Source organism: Lolium rigidum, chromosome 3 (genome assembly GCF_022539505.1).
Source record: "Lolium rigidum isolate FL_2022 chromosome 3, APGP_CSIRO_Lrig_0.1, whole genome shotgun sequence".
Lineage (NCBI taxonomy): Eukaryota > Viridiplantae > Streptophyta > Magnoliopsida > Poales > Poaceae > Lolium > Lolium rigidum.
Window position 1 is genome coordinate 218,955,075 of NC_061510.1, and position 24,850 is coordinate 218,979,924.

General features: G+C 46.7%; 2 protein-coding genes across 4 annotated transcripts; both read left to right on the forward strand.

Moving 5' to 3' along the window:
- Nucleotides 1-6,915: 6,915 nt before the first annotated feature.
- On the forward strand, nucleotides 6,916-7,776 carry LOC124698995 (stress enhanced protein 1, chloroplastic-like). Its single transcript, XM_047231376.1, has 2 exons — nucleotides 6,916-7,304; nucleotides 7,410-7,776. The coding sequence occupies exons 1-2, from the start codon at nucleotides 7,041-7,043 to the stop codon at nucleotides 7,512-7,514; spliced, it is 369 nt and encodes a 122-aa protein (XP_047087332.1). The 5' UTR covers nucleotides 6,916-7,040; the 3' UTR covers nucleotides 7,515-7,776.
- A 3,881-nt stretch (nucleotides 7,777-11,657) lies between these two features.
- On the forward strand, nucleotides 11,658-17,376 carry LOC124703014 (glycine-rich domain-containing protein 1-like). Of its 3 annotated transcripts, none has more exons than XM_047235218.1 (9): nucleotides 11,658-11,771; nucleotides 11,916-12,131; nucleotides 12,760-12,877; nucleotides 13,083-13,337; nucleotides 13,642-14,097; nucleotides 14,345-14,889; nucleotides 15,290-15,485; nucleotides 15,622-15,777; nucleotides 15,874-17,376. In XM_047235218.1, the coding sequence occupies exons 2-9, from the start codon at nucleotides 11,974-11,976 to the stop codon at nucleotides 17,056-17,058; spliced, it is 3,069 nt and encodes a 1,022-aa protein (XP_047091174.1). In that variant the 5' UTR covers nucleotides 11,658-11,771; nucleotides 11,916-11,973; the 3' UTR covers nucleotides 17,059-17,376. The 3 variants fall into 3 exon arrangements, with proteins under 3 accessions (XP_047091174.1, XP_047091176.1, XP_047091175.1); XM_047235220.1 differs by lacking the exon at nucleotides 11,658-11,771 and having other exon boundaries at nucleotides 11,824-12,131; nucleotides 15,874-16,792; nucleotides 16,871-17,376; XM_047235219.1 differs by lacking the exons at nucleotides 11,658-11,771; nucleotides 11,916-12,131 and adding an exon at nucleotides 12,244-12,375.
- The last annotated feature ends 7,474 nt before the right edge of the window (nucleotides 17,377-24,850 follow it).

A 24,850-nucleotide genomic window follows, 5' to 3' on the forward strand; every position in this document is an offset into this window, starting at 1 on the left:
TATTTCGATGATTATAATGATAGTGGTCCTTTGATGCCACTTACTGCTGAGAGTAAATTTTGTTGTGATTATACTATGCCTCCTACACTTGATGAGAATAATAATGATAGCTACTTTGTCGAATTTGCTCCCACTACTACTAATAAAATTGATTATGCTTATGTGGAGAGTAATAATTTTATGCATGAGACTCATGATAAGAATGCTTTATGTGATAGTTATATTGTTGAGTTTGCTCATGTTGCTACTGAAAGTTACTATGAGAGAGGAAAATATGGTTGTAGAAATTTTCATGTTACTAAAATGCCTCTCTATGTGCTGAAATTTTTCAAGCTATACTTGTTTTATCTTCCTATGCTTGTTACTTTGCTCTTCATGAACTTGTTTATTTACAAGATTCCTATGCATAGGAAGCATGTTAGACTTAAATGTGTTTTGAATTTGCCTCTTGATGCTCTCTTTTGCTTCAAATACTATTTCTTGCGAGTGCATCATTAAAACTGCTGAGCCCATCTTAATGGCTAAAAAGAAAGAACTTCTTGGGAGATAACCCATGTGCTATTTTGCTACAGTACTTTGTTTTATATTTGTGTCTTGGAAGTTGTTTACTACTGTAGCAACCTCTCATTATCTTAGTTTTGTGTTTTGTTGTGCCAAGTTAAGCCGTTGATAGAAAAGTAAGTACTAGATTTGGATTACTGCGCAGTTCCAGATTTCTTTGCTGTCACGAATCTGAGCCCACTGCCCTGCAGGAAGCTCAGAAAATTATGCCAATTTACGTGCATGATCCTCAGATATGTACTCAACTTTCATTCAATTTGAGCATTTTCATTTGAGCAAGTCTGGTGGCCTAATAAAATCCATCTTTACGGACTGTTCTGTTTTGACAGATTCTGCCTTTTATTTCGCATTGCCTCTTTTGCTATGTTGGATGAATTTCTTTGATCCATTAATATCCAGTAGCTTTATGCAATGTCCAGAAGTGTTAAGAATGATTGTGTCACCTCTGAACATGTTAATTTTTATTGTCCACTAACCCTCTAATGAGTTGTTTCGAGTTTGGTGTGGAGGAAGTTTTCAAGGGTCAAGAGAGGAGGATGATATACTATGATCAAGGAGAGTGAAAGCTCTAAGCTTGGGGATGCCCCGGTGGTTCATCCCTGCATATATCAAGAAGACTCAAGCGTCTAAGCTTGGGGATGCCCAAGGCATCCCCTTCTTCATCAACAAATTATCAGGTTCCTCCCCTGAAACTACATTTTTATTCGGCCACATCTTATGTGCTTTACTTGGAGCGTCTGTGTGCTTTTGTTTTTGTTTGTGTTTGAATAAATTGGATTACATCATGCTTGTGTGGGAGAGAGACACGCTCCGCTGGTTCGAATGAACACATGTGTTCTTAGCTCATAATATTCATGGCGAAGTTTCCTCTTCGTTAAATTGTTATATGGTTGGAATTGGAAAATGATACATGTAGTAATTGCTATAATGTCTTGGGTAATGTGATACTTGGCAATTGTTGTGCTCATGTTTAAGCTCTTGCATCATATACTTTGCACCTATTAGTGAAGAAATACATAGAGCATGCTAAAATTTGGTTTGCATAATTGGTCTCTCTAAGGTCTAGATAATTTCTAGTAAGGTGTTTGAACAACAAGGAAGACGATGTATAGTCTTATAATACTTGTAATATGTCTTTTATGTGAATTTTGCTGTACTAGTTCATCCTTGTGTTTGCCTCAAACAACCTTGCTAGCCTAAACCTTGTATCGAGAGGGAATACTTCTCATGCATCCAAATACTTGAGCCAACACTATGCCATTTGTGTCCACCATACCTACCTACTACATGGTATTTCTCTGCCATTCCAAAGTAAATTGCTTGAGTGCTACCTTTAAACAATTCAAAATTTATTACCTCTTATTTGTGTCAATGTTTTATAGCTCATGAGGAAGTATGTGGTGTTTATCTTTCAATCTTGTTGGGCAACTTTCACCAATGGACTAGTGGCTTCATCCGCTTATCCAATAATTTTGCAAAAAGAGCTGGCAATGGGATTCCCGAGTCCCAAATTAATTAACAAAAATAGACACTCCTCCATGGTATGTGATTGTTGGACGGCACCGAAGGATTCGGTTAGCCATGGCTTGTGTAAGCAAAGGTTGGGAGGAGTGTCATCATAATAAAACTAAAATAAAAAGGTACTCCTTCATGGTATGAGATTGTTGGCGGGCACCTGAGGATTCGGTTAGCCATGGTTTGTGAAAGAAAGGTTGGAAGGAGTGCCATCCAAAAATAAAATAAAATGGGAGCCGCTCTTTGAAGGTTTGTCCGGCAAGGGGGTTAGAGTACCCGCTACCATTCGTTGACAACAACAAACACCTCTCAAAACTTTACTTTTATGCTCTCTTTATGTTTTCAAAATCAAAGCTCTAGCACAAATATAGCAATCGATGCTTTTCCTCTATGAGGACCATTCTTTTACTTTCAATGTTGAGTCAGTTCACCTATTTCTCTCCACCTCAAGAAGCAAACACTTGTGTGAACTGTGCATTGATTCTTACATACTTGCTTATTGCACTTATTATATTACTCTATGTTGACAATATCCATGAGATATACATGTTACAAGTTGAAAGCAACTGCTGAAACTTAATCTTCTTTTGTGTTGCTTCAATACCTTTACTTTGAATTATTGCTTTATGAGTTAGCTCTTATGCAAGACTTATTGATGCTTGTCTTGAAGTACTATTCATGAAAAGTCTTTGCTTTATGATTCACTTGTTTACTCATGTCATACACATTGTTTTGATCGCTGCATTCTCTACATATGCTTTACAAATAGTATGATCAAGATTATGATGGCATGTCACTCCGGAAATTATCTTTGTTATCGTTTTACCTGCTCGGGACAAGCGGAACTAAGCTTGGGGATGCTGATACGTCTCCAACGTATCGATAATTTCTTGTGTTCCATGCCACATTATTGATGTTATCTACATGTTTTATGCACACTTTATATCATATTCGTGCATTTTCCGGAACTAACCTATTAACAAGATGCCGAAGTGCCGATTCTTTGTTTCTACGCTGTTTTTGGTTTCAGAAATCCTAGTAAAGAAATATTCTCGGAATTGGACGAAATAAAAGCCCGGAGGCCTATTTTCTCACGAAGCTTCCGGAAGTCCGAAGGAGAGACGAAGAGGGGCCACGGGGAGCCAAACCCTAGGGCGGCGCGGCCCCCCTTGGCCGCGCCGGCCTGTGGTGTGGGCCCCCGTGCCGCCTCTTGACTTGCCCTTCCGCCTACAAATAGCCTCCGTGACGAAACCCCCGGTGCCGAGAGCCACGATACGGAAAACATTACTGAGACGCCGTCGCCGCCGATCCCATCTCGGGGGATCCTGGAGATCGCCTCCGGCACCCTGCCGGAGAGGGGAATCATCTCCCGGAGGACTCTACACCGCCATGGTCGCCTCCGGAGTGATGAGTGAGTAGTCTACCCCTGGACTATGGGTCCATAGCAGTAGCTAGATGGTTGTCTTCTCCCCATTGTGCTATCATTGTCGGATCTTGTGAGCTGCCTATCATGATCAAGATCATCTATATGTAATTCTATATGTTGCGTTTGTTGGGATCCGATGAATAGAGAATACTTGTTATGTTGATTATCAAAGTTATGCTTATGTGTTGTTTATGATCTTGCATTCTCTCCGTTATTAGTAGATGCTGCTGGCCAAGTAGATGCTTTTAACTCCAAGAGGGAGTACTTATGCTCGATAGTGGGTTCATGCCTGCATTGACACCGGGACAGTGACGAGAAAGTTCTAAGGTTGTGTTGTCTTGTTGCCACTAGGGATAAAACATTGATGCTATGTCTAAGGATGTAGTTGTTGATTACATTACGCACCATACTTAATGCAATTGTCACGTTGTTTGCAACTTAATGCGGAGGGGTTCGGATGATAACTCTGAAGGTGGACTTTTTAGGCATAGATGCGGTTGGATGGCGGTCTATGTACTTTGTCGTAATGCCCAATTAAATCTCACTATACTCATCATGATATGTATGTGCATTGTCATGCTCTCTTTATTTGTCAATTGCCCAACCGTAATTTGTTCACCCAACATGCTTGTTCGTCTTATGGGAGAGACACCTCTAGTGAAGCTGTGGACCCCGGTCCAATTCTCTTTATCGAAATACAATCTACTTGCAATACTTGTTTCTACTCGTTTTCTCTCGCAAACAATCATCTTCCACACAATACGGTTAATCCTTTGTTACGAGCAAGCCGGTGAGATTGACAACCTCACTCTGTTTCGTTGGGGCAAAGTAGTTTGGTTGTGTTGTGCAGAGTTCCACGTTGGCGCCGGAATCTCCGGTGTTGCGCCGCACTACATCCCGCCGCCATCAACCTTCAACGTGCTTCTTGGCTCCTCCTGGTTCGATAAACCTTGGTTTCTTTCTGAGGGAAAACTTGCTGCTGTGCTCATCATACCTTCCTCTTGGGGTTGCCCAACGAACGTGTGAAATACACGCCATCAGCGCGCGTTGCTGATCGGCCGTCTCGTCCGGGTGCGGCCCGTCGTCGTCGGACCACTCGAACTCGTCGTCATCGTCGTCCTCCACCTTGGTCTCCTCCGCCTCGGCCTCCTCCTCCTCCATTGGCGCCTCCTCCTCCACATCTGTTGGCGCCTCCATCATCGCCGCCGCCAACACGGCGTCCTCCGCCGCCAACTTGTCCGCCCGCCTCCCCCATAACGCCCTCAGCGCCGCCTCCCGCTGATGACGCTCCTCCGTCGCCAGCTGCTGCTGGCGCTCGATCGACTCCCGCCGTTCACGGTACAGCGCCTCCCGCTCACCGCGCTGGCGCTGGCGCTCGTCAGCCCACCGCTGCTCCATCTCCGCCCGGTACCGGCACCGTCGCGCCTCTCGTCTCGTCGAGGCGTCGGACACCACAACGGTGGCGTCCCGCCGCTCCTCGCCACGCCGCTGCCGCCGCGGCCTCGCCGGCGAGCGGGGCCATGGGCGCGAACGCCGCCGGATCCGCCGCCTGCGCCGCCTCCCGCTGCCGGCGGGCCTCGCTGCTCGCATCGCCTCCCGCCGCTGCCGACGGTGTGCACGCCATCGCTCTTCCCGGGCCGGCTGGCGAGGGGTCGGTGTCGACCTGCGTTTCCGGGACCGCAAGTGGAGGGGACGGCGGTGGAGGGAAGTGGCCGGCGCCGGGGCGGTTCGCCATTGCTACCGGTGGTGGAGGAGACGGCGGTGGAGCGACGAGGGCTGTGTTTGTTGCCGGCGGGGTGTGGTGGCTACCGTTGAGCCGGGAGACCTTTTATAGACGCCGGCGTCGGGAAGAAAGCGCGGGAACAGGCGAGAAGAGGCGGGAAGATCGCGCGGGAACGGGCGGTGGCGTGCGAACGCCGGCGACGCGTGGAGGCTGCGCAGCACCGACGAGACGTCTCGCCTACGCCTCCGTCGCCATTAAGGCAAAGATGCCGCCGTGTGTCACTGCGCGCGAATAACTTCCGTCGCGAGGTAGGCGACGGTTAGGTTAAAATTAATCGTGTCGCCGACGGGTCGGCCCCGCCACTCCCCGCCTCGCTTTCGTTGTGTCCGGCGTCCCCGGAGCGTCCCCTTTGGGACGGGGACGGGCTCGGGGCGCCGGACACCGTATCGGGCCGCGCCGGACAAAAATGGGCTTTGGGGGACGCGGCTGGAACGCATTTTCTGTCCGGCGCGCCCCAAATCCCTTTGGGGGACGGTTTGGGGGACGCGGCTGGAGATGCTCTTAGACGCAAGGGTTGCAAAGCACCAGCCGATCCGTCCCGCTTCACATTCAAAACCGGCTAGGTTAGGGATCGGGCACATGCATCGTTATTACGGAACCGCTCCCACGAAACAGGAACCGCTCCGACAACGCGGCGATCTCTGCGGCAAGCCGGCCAACCGCCGGTCCCGCCTCCTCCGTCGGCCGTTCCGGCGACGGGAGGGGTGGGGACCCGGAGTATCGGCTTCGGCCAGTAGTTATTGACAAGTGTTTTCTTGGGGCGCCGTTCTATGGCGAAGATTGCGTCGCGTCGGAATAATTTGCCTCTGCTCTTTCTCCATCTCGGCGTCGCTCTAACCGGTGACGTCGGAGGGCAGGTGGCCTGGTCTTCTTGCCGGTCTTCGGATCTGGTAAGATTCGTGTCTGGCGGTTGGCGTTCGACACTCTCGCGGGTGACGATTGCGTTGTCTGCTGCAGTTATGTCTGGCGTCTTGCAGTTGGGTGTGAGAATGACGGCAGGCGGCAGCGTTTGTCTTCTTCGACTGAGTCTGGAGATGATGACGGTGTTGGGATCTGGTGACCATGGGGAAGATCCCCGGCCGACGTGCCACAAAGTCTCGGGCTCGTCCTCTGCGACGACCCAGTTCATCGGCTCAAAAAGCATCATTGAATGCGATGGTGCTCTCCCAAATCTATGTGTGGTGGTTGTTCACCTCTTTTTCCAGTGCTACCATGGTGGCATTGGAGGAAGATGGACGATGTTTCGGCGAGGCACAGGTTTCTCCAAGGGTGAACTTGTAGTTTTACTTCTTGTGAGTTTTCTTGTGCAAAGTTGCTTGATGCTAATGTTTGTCTTGTGTGGTGTCTCTGTAAACAAATTGTCTAATGAAATATATGGTTACATCAAAAAACCGGCTAGGTTAGATGTAACTTTTATACTGTAACAAAACTAGTCTAATTTGAATTAGTTAATGCTTTCGTGGACTTATGCGGGATGCCGTTTACAACCCTAGGCCTAAATGCATTTCTTTGCAAAATGGTCATCCCAGGCCAGCCCAGCCCAGCCGACGCAAGGACAAACCACGCAAGAAAAAGCCCATGAGAACTTGGTGGGACCGTGGTCGCTCCAGACTATTTTTCCGTGGATAGAGCGGCGTCCAAACGGCCAGCCAGTGGCCACTCACTTCGTCTGGTTCCGAGTTCCCCAACCCCAGCAACACAAAACCAATACCAAGAAGCGAACGCGAGCTCAGGCCAGGACATCGCAACTATCTCATGGCGTTCATCTCCATCCTACGCTCGTCTCCGGTGGCCGTCCCCGCGGCCTGTTCTCGCCGGCCGGCGCTGCGCTCCAACCACGGTGCCTACCTGCTTCGCGTCAGCTCCAGGGCCGCGCCGTCTCTGTCCGTGAGGTGCGAGCAGAGCGGCAAGCAGGGAGCCAGCGCCAGCGCTGTCGACGTGTGGGCGAGCCGCCTCGCCATGATGAGCTTCGCCGCCGCGGTCGTCTCTGAGGTGTCCACCGGCAAGGGCTTCGTCGAGGTACGCGCCCACGGACATAGCTTGTGTTGTGCGGCTTTGCTATGCTGCCTACGTGCTCACGACTGACGGCGCGCTGCCCGTTTCGACGTGTTGTTGTTGTTGCAGAACTTTGGCGTGCCCACGCCGGCGCCGGCGCTGGCGATCGTGGTGACGGCGCTCGTCGGCGGCCTGGCCGTCCTCTTCATCACCCGGTCCGGCTCGCAACAGTGACGGGTTCGTCGTGCCCCGCTAGCAAGCGCATGCTGGGACTTCAGATGTTTCACTCAATCACTCTCTTCGTGATGTACCTTCGCACTCTGTCCAAGCTTAATATACGTCGGAAATAGTTCGTGCAAAATTATATACATTTGTTTCCGTTAGTCAAGCTGGATCGCCAACTAACCTTGTCGTTGCAGACACAACTGATTCGCCATGTCCGTTTGTGCTTGCGCATTTCTCAAGAACAAACATATATATGTAAACATTTTTGTCAGAACATTTTTCTCCTTTCTGATATATTTAACTACATTTTATGATTCGAAACATAGATATTTTTAGAATATTGACATATAGTTTTGAGGTGATACTTATTTTTTAAAATTAAGGGGCTCAGCCCCATTTCATTTCAAATGAAACCAAAAGGTGTTACAAATTATTATGTCATCCAGCAACATCGGTTCCCAATTTCAGACCAAACCAACTACCAAGTTTCAGAACTCTACTTCTATAGCCGACCCCACAAACCGTAACGTGCAAAAGCATGGATGCAAGCTGCAGAAATCGCGATTTGTAGTTTAAAAGTTGCTAGCGCAGAACATATATGACAGTGTAAACTGCAATTTTTTTTAAAGAACGCGGGAGACAGATCATGCATTCAGTTCAACATTCAGTCATGCATACAAAAGTGCAATAAATTTGTTTAAACACCTACAAAATCCTCTCCAAACCTATGAAATTGCCACCACGGCATTCTAGTGACCAAAATGCGGCTCCGGGATGCTCACCCGAGCCTATTCCGGCGACGGTGACGCGGGCGGCAATGCAGCGGTTTCACTCCTCGTTGGTATCAAGGTCCGGGTAGACCTTGCCCTGCTCCGCCGCCACAAGCCTCCACTCCTCCGCCTTCTCGATTGGCTTCACGGTGGCCCCTCTCCGACACCAGACCGATGACTATGGGGAGGTGGTTCTCCTCGACGAAATGGCCGGGCGTAAAGCTGGTCTTCTTCTCGAGCTGCACAACGGCCTTGTCGAGGTCCGCGTCCTCCCCGTAACCACCAGGAGCAAACCCTGGTACCACAGCGTCCTTCAAGTTGATTTCCGTGACAAAACTTCAAGTATTATGGTGTCAATATTATGGTGTTTCCACATAATGAAAGTAATATTGAATACTTGAAGTTTTGTCCATTATCCATAAACCCTCCAATATCTAATCCTTTTACCATTTCCTACAATGTTTCTAGAAAAGCTAAATAAGATACTATCTTTTACTTTCATCAACCCCTGCCAGAAGTGAGATTGTCAAGGTTTTGTAACACCCATCCAGAGACAGAATTTTGCTTCACGTATTTACTCCTAAATGTCTTGCCACATGCCTCCTTCAGTCTCCAAATTGCAACCAGATATTCGTAACATGTAAATCATGCCATTTCTTCTTAAATTTTGTCCATATATGTACTAGTCTGGGAGAGACATGACCCGGCAGAAGTCATGGATATCTATGTGATCTTGGCCTTTCAAGGAAAGATGGCATGGCAGGAAGAAAGTTGCTAGCGTACGATCAAACGCATCTCAGCTCTGTACTACATGGCATGTAGCTTCATCGCCTGTAGTACGACCGTACTGCATATGCCCAGGAAGTGGCATGATTCACACAGGCAGGGTGTCTCCATTGTTGAATAATCCAAGTGTGGTGCATAGTTGCTTAAGCTTGCAAGCAACACTCTATTTTCCCAATGGGTAGGGCCCTCCTAGATTGATTTGTTATTCAGCAAGAAGATGTATGGCGCATGGAAGTAAATTTTTCAGACATGTGATGGCTCCCTGAAACCTGAGTAACAGAGTAGGTGTGCCATGAGACAACGGTGGCACTGAAAGAAAAAGTAGTTATCACACAGGTAGCAGAGCTTGTGAAGATATGACTACGAACCAAACATGGCGTAAGCGAGTTTTATTGTGAACCATAGATTACAGCACCATGCACTGAAATAATATTAGAGCATCTCCAACAGGTGCTGGAAAAATCGGCGCGCTATACGTCGGTTTCAGCGCGCTGTAAACACATAGCGCGTGCAGCGGTGAAAAGTGCCCCGCCGGAAGCGGCATTTTACCGCGCGTTCTCGGGCGGGAAAAGTGCTCCTCCGCCGGGCGCGCCATTTTGCAGCGCGCGGCGCGGCGCGAACGTCTACTCGCTCGCCGTTGTCAATTCAAAATAATTCAAACAATTCAAATAAAACACAAAATTTATTTAAAAATACGAAATATATTAAAAGTTCGACGATACGAAATACATTTTATTTGAAACTAGTCTATCCTACTCCGAATCCCACGTGAAGTCCGACGAGTCTCAGCTCGAAGTCGTCTCGGACACCGGCGTCGAAGTCCACTCGAAGGAGGAGGAGGAAAGAACGATGGTGGACGGCCCGGCGCCGTTTTTCCTCTCCTCCTCCTTCCTCGCCGCCTTCTCGGCCCTCGCCACCTTCCTCGCCGCGGACTCCACCCGGCGCTTCTCGCGGCTCGCCTTCTTCGCCGCCGCCGCCGCCGCCGCTGCCTTCTCCTCCACCTTCCGATTGTAAAACGCCTCCGTCGCCGCGACGTCTTCGGGAAATTGTCGCGCCCACTCGAGGCGGAAGCGTTCGTCGCGCTCGGCGGTGAGAAGCCGCTGCTCGAGCTCCCGTCGGCGGCGCTGCTGCTCGCGCGTGATGGCCGATGGTGGCGGCGCGAGTGCCTCCGCCTGCTCCCGCGTCCAGACGTCGTGGAAGTTCATCCTCCGGCGGGAGCGGCCGAGGCGCCAGGCGACGGCGTCGTACGCCCGCGCCGCCTCGTGCGCCGTGTCGAATGTCCCGAGGTGGATCCGCTCGTCGGCGGAGCGGATCTCCGCGTCAAAGCGGCCGCTTGGCCGCGCCCGGACGCTGAAGTAGCCGGAGGCGGGGTGGCGGCGCGGAGGCATGGTGCCGGAGACGGAGGCGGAACGTCGGCGCAGAGGCAGAGCGGTAGGGGAGAGAGAGTGAGGCGGGGCGACACGCGGAAGATTCAGACGGTTGGCGCGTTCGCGCGTGTCGCATTTATAGCGCGCGCGGCAGCGCACGCGGCAACTTTCCCGCGCGGGATGGCGCAAACGCGTGGGCGCGGCAATTTTTTTTACCGCGCGCGCCCTTTTCCCGCGTCTGCTGGAGCTTCGCGCGGGCGCCCGCGCGCGCCATACTGGCGGTTTTTTTTTTGCCGCGCGCGCCTTTTACAGCGTCTGTTGGAGATGCTCTTACTCCCTTAGAATCCACGACAAATAATTTGGATCTTGGAGGGAATATCATATTGGCACGCTGGTTCATTTTGGGGCCAAAATATTCAAAGATGAAGGCACGAGGCTGAACAGAGTGTTGAGATTTTCATCAGTTCGGATCTGTGGTTGCGTTGGCTAGTGCATGAAGCTTCACATGCCAGGGTCTCGAGTTCAAGTCCTGGCTTCCGCAATATTTGCCCACCTCTATGTCCATAGGTGTGTTATTCTGTTTTCCACGTGTTAAATCTCCTCTTCTCTTCTTCCGGTCACACGTGAAGAGGGATGTTGAGATGGATTACCTAGCTCTTTCCATCGGTTTGATCATGTGGTTGCATTGGCTAGTACATGAAGCTTCACACATAGCACTAGTGTACTACTGAACATAGTGGTGTAGTACCGTAGTACACACATGGACGTACAACAAGGCTCCTCATTTTGTGTGACGAAGCATATCGCATCTGGCCTCTGGGATCTGCAGAGGATTGAATTTTATAACAAGTTGGAGCTGGTAGAGAATGCACTTGCAGTTGCTTCCTACCAAGTGTGCCAAGAAAGTTCACTGCAATCGGTTCAGAAAGTGTTTGCAGACTTGGCAACACACGCTACAAATACCGGCCCTTAAACTGAAAGCTCACCAAAGGTCTGATCTCGTCGCTGTGGATCACGATTGTTCAGTTCGTCAATAATTTAGGCCCTGTTTTGCCTCCGTCGCGTGCACCGTCCTATCCACGGATTGAGCTTCAGTGATTTTGCCACCCCACAAAGTCACTGACTTTGTGTCACTTACAAGTGGGGCAATGTGAAACCCCTTATTATATGTGTCCTACATTGCCCTACTTGTAAGTGACACAAAGTCAGTGACTTTGTGGGGTGGCAAAGTCACTGAAGCTCAATCCCCTAATCCCCTATCCACCCCCTCCCTATAAATAGGGAACGGTGGCGGCGGTGGTGCCAGTCCGCAGCTGTCAGAGTAGCGCAGTCTCCCTCTTCAGGTTCTTGTTGTTTCTGATTCGCCTCTTTTCTCTAGGTTTTACTTTCCGAAAGAACCATCTTTTAGGTTACTTTCTTGGAGTACTAGTCAAAGCCGTGTGCCAAGAAACTGAATCCAGGTCAACCCGGCGATCGTGTTCTTGTAGGACTCGGATAAATCGTCGTCTACTTCTCCACCGCGGCCGATCGGAGGAGGAAGGAACAATGGACGGGGATCAGGCGTCCAACTGGGCGGCGGCGCAGGGGATCGGCGTCGGCGAGGACCTCATCCCGGCCGCGCTGCGCCACCAGGACTTCCTCGAGGCCGTCGACCGCCGCCGCTGGCTCTACGAGGGACCGCTGCTCGACAGGGCCATACGCAGGTACCGCCGTCTCCCCTGGCCCCTGCCTTTTCGAAACACACAAGAGGCGTTTGTTTGCTTTGCGTGTGGAATTTTCTTTGGTGTTCCGTCGTTCCTCACGCCATCTTCTTCTGTCTGCCTGTCGTGGGATGGTTGGTTGGTTGGTGAAGAAAACCCTACCCTACTCTGTAGGGCTTGCTGAGAGATTAGTTGGAACTGACTCTTGGACTGAAAATTCTGGGACCAATTTCGATCAACCCTTGGGGTGAATTTCTGGAAAGAAAACTTGCCCAATCACTGTTCGGATTATAGTGTTTATTATGCCTCCTAGCACACACCTGCTTGAGAAAAATTAGACCCTGATGTAAAATCGTAGGATAAACGCCACTAGTTTAACAAATACTACCTTGAATCCTTGATATGAGTTGACGATTTTGCGAATGATCGGATTTTCAGTTTCGGTGGCTGCCATAGTCTCATAGACAGTGTTTTCTGAAACTATTTTCAGACTTGTAATTTCAATTAAAATAGGGTGTTACTGACTTGGGTTTCTGGTCTTATCTTGACATTTTCAGCTATTCTTTCTGAAATTAACTAATTTATCCTCTGCTGCTGACACTTTGACACATTGGCTTTGTTGTTGTGCTAGGTACAAAGCTTGCTGGCTTCCCCTTCTTGCCAAGCACACTGAGGCTGCAATTGTAGATGGGCCTTTGGTTGTTCCACTTGACTGCGAATGGATTTGGCACTGCCATCGGCTTAATCCGGTAGGCATCCTAATATCAAATTATCGTGCCTCATTCAGAATTACTCAATATACCCGGCATTTGGGATTGCTGTCAACACCCAATTAGGGAACTGTTGTGCACCTCCTGACATAAAACAAAAATAGGGCAGGCTATTAGAAATGTCCATATGAAATACACCTTGTGCCTTTTGCTGCGATGCTGTGCTGACGCGTGTATCTTTCAGGCTCAATACGTAAAGGACTGCAAGCGATTATATGGCAGAATATTGGACAATAGCAACGTCGAGTCATCCGTCCAAACAAAGTCCAAGGATCAGGCTGCCAAAGTTTGGACTGAGTTATTATGTCCTGGGGAGCCCTTTGACCTGGAGTACACAAGTCCTTCTGATGGTTCCGTTTATGCCAGCAATGAAGCTGCAGGGGGCATTTCCTATAATTTGGTCTCAGCTGTTAGGAGACAGTCTTCTTTCGTCTACCAGGTAGTTACACTACTCATCTTATGCACTACATATAAGACACATCACTGTGATTCCCATGATTGAATGAGTAATCTAAAACTTAGCTATTGCAATTTAAGTTTCACAAGCAGATTCCTTCCTGATTTAAACATCATAGAAAATGGTGCTGATATGTTTTTCCTCTCTAATATGCATCGTATGCATATCATATATTATAGAGAAAATGTTGGTGGTAGTTACATAACTGTTAACTCTTGAGCCATACATATGCCAAAAAAATAAACAAATAGTACAGAAAATCAGGGAGTTTCTTTGTTGCTGGCAGGTTGGAACACCAAGCATGCACGATCGCCGTTTTCTTGAAGAAGCTTTAGCTCGATACAAAGGGTTTTTGTATGTGATCAAGGTGAATCAGGAGAAAGGAAGGAAGTTCTTTCGTGTGCCAACGTATGATGTGGATCTCATGTGGCACACTCACCAACTGCATCCTGTTACCTACTACACTGACATGATGAATCTCCTTGGGAGAGTTTTGGAGCATGATGACACAGACGATGATCGAGCTGTAGGAAAGAAGCTTGACACCGGGTTTTCTGGAACCACGGAGCAATTCGAGAATATCTTTGGTCTGAGATACTGGAAGGTTGGTGCTATGTACCGTGGAAACTTGCCAACTCCTGTGACATCCACTCCTCAGATATTTACAACTCAGGATGATAATGGTTTTGGTCTCGGTGAGGCAGACAAGCATCTTACTATTCTTGAAACAACAGTTCTGGAGGTATGATGTTCTTTTTACATCTTATTGTTCCTGAAGCAACAGTTACACAAGTACGACAAATTTGGTACGGAAGTTCTTTGTGATCTGATAATATAACCTAAAATGTGGAATGTTATATCTATTAAGTCTTACTTTTCCGAAAACACGGTCTATATGGTATCTAATATCTGGGGTAACCGGGTAAGCACTTCTTTTGCCTATAGGTTCTACCAAATTTATTTACTCGAAACATTTCCATCCTTTGCAGTTGTATTTACAAATTGTGGACATCAAGAATTTACCATCTTCAATTCCTGAGAAAAGCGTGTATGTATGGTTCACCAAGAGTCAGCCAGATCTGTTTATCAGCGATGGTGGCAGGTTAGATATTTTAGCAAAAACAGGGAAGAGTATTGGAGCTGGTTTTCAATGTGAACCTACTGGAGAACTCATTCTGACAGTAATGGTTGATCATTCCTATTTTGGGGCATCATCGTCGAGGAAATCAGAACCACTAGGGGAGGTCTCAATCTCTCTTCAGGAACTTGCACAGCCTGATTCCAAGCTTTCCTTTGAGAGATGGTTTGAACTGAAATCTCATGTTGGATATGCCGGCTCCCCAGCCATCAGTCTTCGTGTTGCTGCATCTTCTACTGTCCCTAGGCGAGCTCCACAGGTGCTTAGCATGATCAATGTTAAACCTTTCTCTCTGAAGGCCTGCCTATTGCCACCTTCCGTCAAGGATCAACAAATGAGCTCCTGGACTCGCTTCGTGTATGACTGTGGTACTGAACTTATTCGTCTTCAGATAAGGTGATTATTTTGTCCTAGTGGTATAAGTAAATACTTTTCCTTTGTAGAAACATCAAGTCTAGGAAGGATTTTTTATGCTCATTATTAAGTACTACATGATACATAGTGGTACTTACCCGCCAAAATGATGGTGCTACTATTATATGTTAATTGGTACTTCTAATAGTGTATTATGATATTGTTTACATAATTATTTCAGATGCAAATTGTTATTTGCTGTACAAACTGGTGTTCAGATTCTGTGGCTATATTTAGGCTCCTTAAAAACACATAATTTTTTTTTCTGAGTTGAAGCAGAAAGTTCTTTCTTCCAGTCTAGGGGATTTGTTTAGCAGTTATGTCTCAAATCATCCATGTATGAACCCTTCGTTCTAATCAAAGATTGCCCCCTTCACCCCAGGGAGAACAAGGCAAAGAGTGGCATGCTTCTTAACCAGGAATTGGTTGGAGTAACGAAGTCATCAAAAAAGCCATTTCAGCTTGCAGAATTCAAGGAAACTAAATGGTCTTTTATTAACTCCAACCTATCCATCACCAGTGACCTTAAAATAACCCAGGATGGCTGCATACTCGAGATCAAAGGTGATAACAAACTGGTAAGAACAACTGCAGTCTACAGCTCAACTCATAGAGACATTATGTTCGCTAAAAAAATGGTCGTAGCATTGATATCACATAAAACTTCTTGTGTTTTGTATTTGCAAAGTTCTTATACTTCTTTGAACAAAGCAGATCAAAATATACAGGGGAAGGAGACTAGCATATGAACTGAAATGCTGCAGTCAGCATGCTGAAGATACTACAGCAGTTACTGCTGTGAAGTTCTCTGCTGAACACCCCTATGGCAAAGCAGTCGCACTACTTGACACTGAATCAGAGTTTATCACGGTACAACGCACAGTTTTAATGTCATATCCTTCTAGATAGTCAAAATTAACTTCCTTGCATCTCGAATATACTCACGGAGTTATTTCTTTATCTTAGGTGGATGAGGATTGGTTTCTGCTTCCCTGGATTGCAATATCGTTCTTGTTCCTGAATGCCACTGACAAAGATGGTGCGAAGCTCATCGAAGGAGCCATGGTTCAAGAGGGTGCAATTGTTGAGCCTGATACTACCATGGCTTCTGAAACCGTGAAAGGTGGAGCAGAAGGCGCCATGGCTGCTCCAGCACAATGTGGCACTTGTGGGACGGCCTGTGATGGTGACTTGGTCATGGCAAGTGACAAGGATGGTCATGCTAGCTGTGAGGGCGCTGTCACCGCAAGCGGCAAGGTTGCTGATTCTAAATGTGGTGGTTGCGGATCAGGCTGTGGTGGTGGCTGCAGTGGCTCCGTTGTCACAGTGAGCTCAAAGGGCGGTCTTGTGAGCAGTGGTGTTATCGCAGGCGGCGGGAATGGCCGTCTTGAATCTGCTGGGTGTGGATCTGGATGCGGTAGTTCCTGTGGTAGCAACATGGTTATTGAAAGATCCATGACGCAGGGGAACACCAAGTCAGGTGGCTGTGGTTCGGGTTGTGGTGGTGGAGGAGGCTGTGGTGGCATGGCCATCGAAGGCTCCAAGGCTGGCATCGTCAAGTCTAGTGGCTGTGGCTCTGGCTGTGGCTCGGGCTGCGGTGGTGGCTGCGGCAGCATGGTGATCGAAGGGTCCAAGGCCGGCATTGTCAAGTCTAGTGGCTGTGGCTCTGGATGCGGTGGCAGTTGCAGTGGCATGGTGACCGAAGGCTCCAAGACTAGCTACGCAAAGTCTAGTGGCTGTGGCTCTGGCTGTGGTGGCGGCTGTGGTAGCATGTTGATGGAAGGTTCCAAGACCGGCTACGCTAAGTCCGGCGGTTGCGGTTCAGGCTGTGGAGGTGGTTGCAGCGGCATGGTCATTGAAGGCAAGACCGGCTACACTAAGTCAGGCGGTTGCGGTTCAGGCTGTGGTGGCGGCGGTTGCGGCAGCATGGTCATGGAAGGCAAGACCGGCTACACTAAGTCAGGCGGTTGCGGTTCGGGCTGTGGTGGCGGTTGTGGCGCCGGTTGCGGCAGCATGGTCATGGAAGGCAAGACCGGCTACACTAAGTCAGGCGGTTGCGGTTCAGGCTGTGGTGGTGGTTGTGGCGGCGGTTGCGGCGGCGGCATGGTCATGGAAGGCTCCAAGACCGGCCACACCAAGTCCAGCGGCTGAGGTTCAGGTTGTGGCTCCGGCTGCGGAGGTGGTTGCACCTGAATGTTCTTGCCGACCAGGCCATCTCTGCACCCCGCGGTACAGTTGCGCACGATGGCTTGCGGTGCTGATCTTTCATCGGAATAAGAACTACGCTCTTGTCCTGGACAGTTCCTCGTGTCCATGTCCAGTGTCCATGCAGTACGCCATGCCTTGTGTTGTGATGTCAAATTATATGATTTGTGCTACTTTGTGTATAAGTACCTGATTGTACATATCCTATTTGAGTATATCCTTCTTTTCAATGAATCTTCCTACGAGGAAGCAGCAATTTATAAATGGTGAGGAGAATATTAGAGAAAAAGTTGGGGTTATCAGTAATACTCACACATTGGTTGTTTGTTTCAGTTGCCCCATAGTTGGGCCAAACAGTCCACACAAGAGTTACAAGCTAACCAGCAAAAGACTACCAACAGCAAACCCATCTAAAGCAACAATAACAACAAACATGAACGTATAGAATCAAGCACAGCGTCATCACTTCCCCTCCTTGTTCTTTTCTCTTGCACTTCCTCTCCCCAGCGTTTTCACCTTTCATCAGCGTTCAGCAACATCCTCAAGCATCTCCATCGCCACCTAGAGTAGTCCTGTCTCGCTGGATCAGCATCCCCTGGCGCTAGTTTGATCCCATCTGTGGCGCTAAGGTCTCTAGAGCTTCAGGCGCCAGCAATTAACTTGTCAGTCTTTGTGAGACCTGCCCAATATTTCAAAAATACATAAATTGAGCACATTGGCTCTTGCAGGAGAGTGCATACATTTCCTTCAAAACATGCTCCAATTCTACTTTCCAAATGGCCCAACGAATGGCAGCCACCCCTAAATTTTGCAAATAGACATTAACAGGAATAAAGTGAGTAAACCACCAAAGATATTGTGAGAAATAACCTGGCATGGCAGATGCACCAATCATCATGCTCACAATTCAGGGCAATAACACCGTCAAAACCATATGGTTCGGGAAAAAACATCGTCAAGTCCGTCAAAACCATATGGTTCAGGAAAAAAAAACGCAGTTAAAACTATATGTGAATAGTTTCATCCACAGAACAAAACCTGGAAGTTCAATCCCCAGCTCGCTCTCTTTTCTTCATGTTATTTTTTTGTAGCAATGATATCGTGATATATCAACCACAGCCATGATTTTGAAGGGGGTCATTGATTTCCACAGTTGCTTCAAGGGTATATCAGGCCCAACGTTAGTGAGGTGGTCATGCGTACTCTTGATTGCAACTTTTTTTGTCCAGGACCACATTGGCACATCATCACCCAAACAAATAGGAACTGCCGGCAATTTGTTGATCGTGTAAACCTTCGTCTAAGCATCTTCTAAAAGCCAGATGCCAAATTGCCAATTAACTGTGTGTATTTCCTGATTGATGAAGTTGTGATTGAGCACAATGACAATTGACACCTACACATCTACTCCGTGCTAACTATTGAATTTCTGTACAACATTACAACACAAAAATCTGTGAAAAGGGATGAGTGTACGGTGTCACAAAAGGAATTAGAAGGAAAACTTATAGAATGTGTCATATGCCCAAATAACAGCTAAATAACAAGTGTTAGCGAATATATGTAAATAAAATTAATCATTTTTTTGTTTCTCTCAAATACCGTAACATACTAACCTCAAACTTTACGTATCAACATAACTTTTTTACTGCAATGTGTAGATATTTTAGGAAAAACTTTTGGACACCAAAAATGTCTAAACAAATGTGGGTTTAGGTGTCATGGTGCTTACAAAAACCACTCTCTGAATGAATTATTTTCCTCGGAGCACAAATATTGGGGAAAGATAAGTAGTGACACAATTTATCCTATAAAAAGTTAGTAAGCATCTTCTACCTGTAGTTATAAATCTCCAGCTTTTAGCAAAAAATTCTAGCATGGAGAATTAGGGCTTCTCCGTAGATATGTCTAACGCAACCACTTTGCAGATATAATATTGAAACAATGTTTCGCCAGAATCCTGTTTAGCCTCAAGTTTCCACTTGCACTTACTGAACAAGCACATATTCAATCCTCTCAAATTCTTCACACCCAAACCACGTTTCTTCTAGGTTAAGAAAAATAAGAGCTCATTTTACCATTTGATATTTCCTCTTTTATCAACTGCCTTGCAAGGAAAAAAATGTTTTATCGACTTATCCATTTCTTCAGCAATAATGAGAGGGAACCGACACATAGACATATGCTAAATGTAGGTGCACTTGTCAAACTGGAATTAATAAGAGTAAGCTTCCCACCTATGGATAAATACCGACCCTTTAACCCTCTAGTTTCTTCTCAATTACCTCAAGTAAGAAACTCCAATAATTAATCACACACTAACAATCCAGATCGAAACACGAGGACCCACATATACTTACGTGGCCAATTTACCGACTACCAGTTGTACATCTCATCACAAATTGTAACTTAACGTCACTCCCATTAAACCAACAAAACTTCACTTTTCTTAAAATGTATCTTTAATCAAAAGATTAAAGTAACAGCTTCACATTTCTAATTTTATACATATCATCTTGATAATCATCATACTGAAACATGGCAATGCAACTTACCACCCTCTTGAGAACTAGGTAAGTAAAAAATGCCATTACTTTTTGCATTCGTTGCCATCTTGGCGAGAAAATCTATTGCTAGATTATAAAGGAGAAGAGATGAGGGATAGACATATCTCACCCCTTTGAAGCTACCAAAATACTTTTCATATCTACCAAAGGCCACTTAACTTAAACACTCCTAGTTACACCTTAGGAACTTCCTTTAGCCATTTACACCATTTTTGGGATAGACATTTGACCAACGCATAGACAAATAGGAACTCCAAGTTCACTTCATCATAATCCTTCTCAAATCCATTTCAAGAATCAGATATTGTTGCTTTGCATCTTCTTGTCTCATGCAAGGACATCACCCCTGCATGAAAATCCTAGCTTCGATAAATGCAGCGTGAAACTTCCATATCATTTTATTCATCACTACTTTAACTCTAGTAACTTACATATCCACACCCCGTACGACCTTCCATCTTTGAGTCACCACCAAGAACCGAGACAGTTTTCGCTGCCGCTCACCGCTCAGGCAGGTTTCAAAAAGGAGAAGGAGATACAAACTTAAGGCAAGGCTAGGAGGTGGTGGGTCAGACTAGCTAGTGAGAAATTGATACGTGCATTTTACATCATCAATATTGTGATATATGATTAGTTTCCATTGATATTTTCCATCATACATCGTTATTTATGCATTTTTAGTTGATTTATGGGACTTTCCTACAAAGCCCCTTTCGTTGGTATTTAACTTCTTGGAGGCCGAAAACCTCCTTTTCGTATTTTGCTGTTGCAGGGACCTTCCGGACACCTAAAAATCAAATGAAAAATACACGATCAGTTTTTCATCAAGATAAAGACAGTGGGCCAAAGAAGTACGAGAGGGGAGCCACGATGATCAAAACAGGTCAGGTGGCATGCCCCCCTCTGCTGGGCGTGCCACCTAGGCCCGTTTGTCCCTTGAGAATCGCCTCGGTTCCCCCTTTATACAGGCGCATCTGTTTTGCTAAAAAAAACCTAAGCACTATTTTTCTCGAGATTTATTGAGGAGGCGGCAGAGGCGAAAGTCCTCTCCTACTCCGGGAGAGGACATATCCTGTCGCACCGGTGACTCAGGTGAAGGGGAAATTAACGTCATCGTCATCACCACTCCTCCTTGACGTAGGGGGAGGCATCTCCGTCAACATCTACATCAGCACCATCATCACCACCATCACCATCTACGAGATCGACTTCATCCCCCTCATAGTTTGTGTTTGATTGAACCCCGGATATTGTTTTAAGGGCTAGTTGCATGTTTGCGATTGGTACTTTGTCTTTATTTGGTGGAGAGATTATAATTTCAGATTGTGTTGTAATCATTATGCCTCTAGTCCATATCATGTTTGACACTTGTGAGTAGTTCCCCATGTTCCTGAGGGCATAGGATGATCTAGCTACGATTATATATGATGTGGAATGAGTATTTGGTCAAGTTTTTATCATTTATGTTGTTCTATGATGGTTTTATGCGAACATCGACTTCATATTACTTCACCTATATTTAAGGTCTGCATAGTTATACCTCTCGTTAATTAACCATGAAGTGATATAACATGCATATTTAAGACTTGGGACACTGTTTCTGTCAACCTCCAGCTAACCCTCCTCCTATCATCATGCAACGGTGACGATCTCATGCATCCCCCAACATATGTGTTATATTAGTACATAAGATCATCATATAAGATAGCATATACTTGTATGCAACCAACAATAAATTATTCCACAATTGTCATAAACAAATCACTACTCAAACATAGGCAAAGAGATACAATAGATCATGGGCAAGCAATAGATTGCCTCACAAACCATGTTTGCCAAGAGAGTACACGAGGTATATGGAGGATGTTGCTGGAGGTGTTGGTGAAGATGAACATGCCGGAGAAGGGTGGAGTCCACCGAAGGTGATTTCGGCTGCGGTTCTCCCCCTCTAAGCTCCTTCTAGAGGCAGCCTTCCGGCTCTTCATTTCTTGTCTTCGATCTTTGCCTCCGTATTTTTTAATATCGCGTCGGGGACTCTTTTTATAGAAGGTTTTAGGTCAAGACGAAGAGGATGGAGGTGGAATCAAAGGCATCTGAGAAACAAGGTGGGAAAGAGAGTAGGTGGCATGACCTAGGTGGGGCCCGTGCCACCCCTTTCTTTCCCAGCCTGTTGACCTCCTGTTGGCATACTTCGGCTCATTTTGTTCATCTCAAAAATTTCGAAGCGTGCTCTTTGACCTTGCCCTTTTTCGAGTTCCGTACCTCCTGAAAAGTCCAAAATACTAACAGAAGATTTTTCTACCAGACAGAGTTAGAACAAGAGGACAGGGGATTGTTTAGAAAATCCTTGAAATCATTAAGAACAATGATAATAAGTACTAAGATGATGAAAATATGCGGGAATTGTAGGACAACGTTGCATAGAAAACAAAAAATTTCCTACCGCGAACACGCAATCCAAGCCAAGATGCAATCTAGAAGATGGTAGCAACGAGGGGGTATCGAGTCTCACCCTTGAAGAGATTCCAAAGCCTACAAGAGGAGGCTCTTGTTGCTGCGGTAGACGTTCACTTGCCGCTTGCAAAAGCGCGTAGAAGATCTTGATCACGATCGGTTCCGGCGCCACGAACGGGCAGCACCTCCGTACTCGGTCACACGTTCGGTTGTTGATGAAGACGACGTCCACCTCCCCGTTCCAGCGGGCAGCGGAAGTAGTAGCTCCTCTTGAATCCGACAGCACGACGGCGTGGTGTCGGTGGCGGTGAAGAAGTCCGGCGGAGCTTCGCTAAGCTATGCGGGCAATATGGAGGAGAGGAGCTTGGCTACGGTTTGGGAGGGGTGGCCGGCCACTCTATGGGGGGCGGCCAGCTTGTGGTCTTGGGGTGGCCGGCCCCCTCCCTTGGCCCCTCATTATATAGGTGGATCCCAAGTGTTGGTGTCCAAGTCTTCGAATAAGACCCGAAACCAAAACCTTCCATAAGAGGGGAAACCTAACCCAACTAGGACTCCCACCCAAAGGGTGGGATTTCCACCTCCCATGTGGGGGAGGTGGCCGGCCCCCTATGGTGGAGTCCACTTGGGACTCCACCCCATCTAGGGCTGGCCGGCCATGGTGGTGGAGTCCCATGTGGACTCCACCTTCCTTGGTGGTTTCTTCCGGACTTTTCTAGAACCTTCCATAGAACCTTCCGCGACATTTTATTTCACATAAAATGACATCCTATATATGAATCTTATTCTCCGGACCATTCCGGAACTCCTCGTGATATCCGGGATCTCATCCGGGACTCCGAACAAATATTCGAACTCCATTCCATATTCAAGTGCTACCATTTCAACATCCAACTTTAAGTGTGTCACCCTACGGTTCGAGAACTATGCGGACATGGTTGAGTACTCACTCCGACCAATAACCAATAGTGGGATCTGGAGATCCATAATGGCTCCCACATATTCAACGATGACTTTAGTGATCGAATGAACCATTCACATATATTACCAATTCCCTTTGTCTCGCGATATTTTACTTGTCCGAGGTTTGATCTTCGGTATCACTCTATACCTTGTTCAACCTCGTCTCCTGACAAGTACTCTTTACTCGTACCGTGGTATGTGGTCTCTTATGAACTCATTCATATGCTTGCAAGACATTAGACGACATTCCACCGAGAGGGCCCATAGTATATCTATCCGTCATCGGGATGGACAAATCCCACTGTTGATCCATATGCCTCAACTCATACTTTCCGGATACTTAATCCCACCTTTATAGCCACCCATTTACGCAGTGGTATTTGGTGTAATCAAAGTACCTTTCCGGTATAAGTGATTTACATGATCTCATGGTCATAAGGACTAGGTAACTATGTATCGAAAGCTTATAGCAAATAACTTAATGACGAGATCTTATGCTACGCTTAATTGGGTGTGTCCATTATATCATTCACACAATGATATAACCTTGTTATTAATAACATCCAATGTTCATGATTATGAAACTAATCATCCATTAATCAACAAGCTAGTTTAAGAGGCATACTAGGGACTTCTTGTTTGTCTACATATCACACATGTACTAATGTTTCGGTTAATACAATTCTAGCATGATATATAAACATTTATCATAAATATAAAGATATAAATAATAACCACTTTATTATTGCCTCTAGGGCATATCTCCTTCAGTCTCCCACTTGCACTAGAGTCAATAATCTAGATTACATTGTAATATACCTAACACCCATGGCATTCTGTCGTTGGTCATGCTTTGCCCTAGGGAGAGCTTTAGTCAACTGGATCCGCTACATTCGGATCGCTGTGTACTTTGCAAATCTTTACTTCTCCATCTTCGATGTACTCGCGAATCGAGTGGTAACGCAGCTTGATATGCTTCAGCCTCTTGTGTGACCTTGGCTCTTGTGCATTGGCGATGGCACCCATGTTATCACAGTAAATGATTAATGGGTCCAATGCACTAGGAACCACACCGAGCTCTACAATGAACCTCTTCATCCATACCGCTTCTGATGAAGCCTCTGAAGCCGCTATGTACTCGATTCTCGTTGAAGACTTCGCCACCGTGCACTCGCTTCGAGCTTGCCCAGCTTACTCGCAGCACCATTCAATATAAACACGTACCCGGATCGTGACTTAGAGTCATCGGGATCGGTGTTCCAACTTGCATCGGTGTAACTTGTTACAACGAGCTCTTGGTCACCTCCATAACAAAGAAACATATCCTTAGTTCTTTTCAAGTACTTCAGGATATTCTTGACCGCTGTCCAAGTGTTCCATTCCTGGATCACTTTGATATCTGCTAGTCAAACTAACGAGCATGCGCTATATCCGGTCTTGTACATAGCATGGCATACATAATAGAGCCTCATCGCCGAAGCATAGGGGATCCGATTCATCCTTTCTCTTTCTTCTGCCGTAGCCGGTCCTTGAGTCTTACTCAAGACCTTGCCCGGTAACATAGGTAAAAACCCTTTCTTACTTTCGTCCATTCTAAACTTCTTTAGAATCTTGTCCAGTGTATGTACTCTGTGATAGCCCTATTAGGCGTCTTGATCTATCTCTATAAATCTTGATGCCTAATATATACGATGCTTCACCAAGGTCTTTCATTGAAAAACTGTTATTCAAGTAACCTTTTACACTGCTTAATAGTT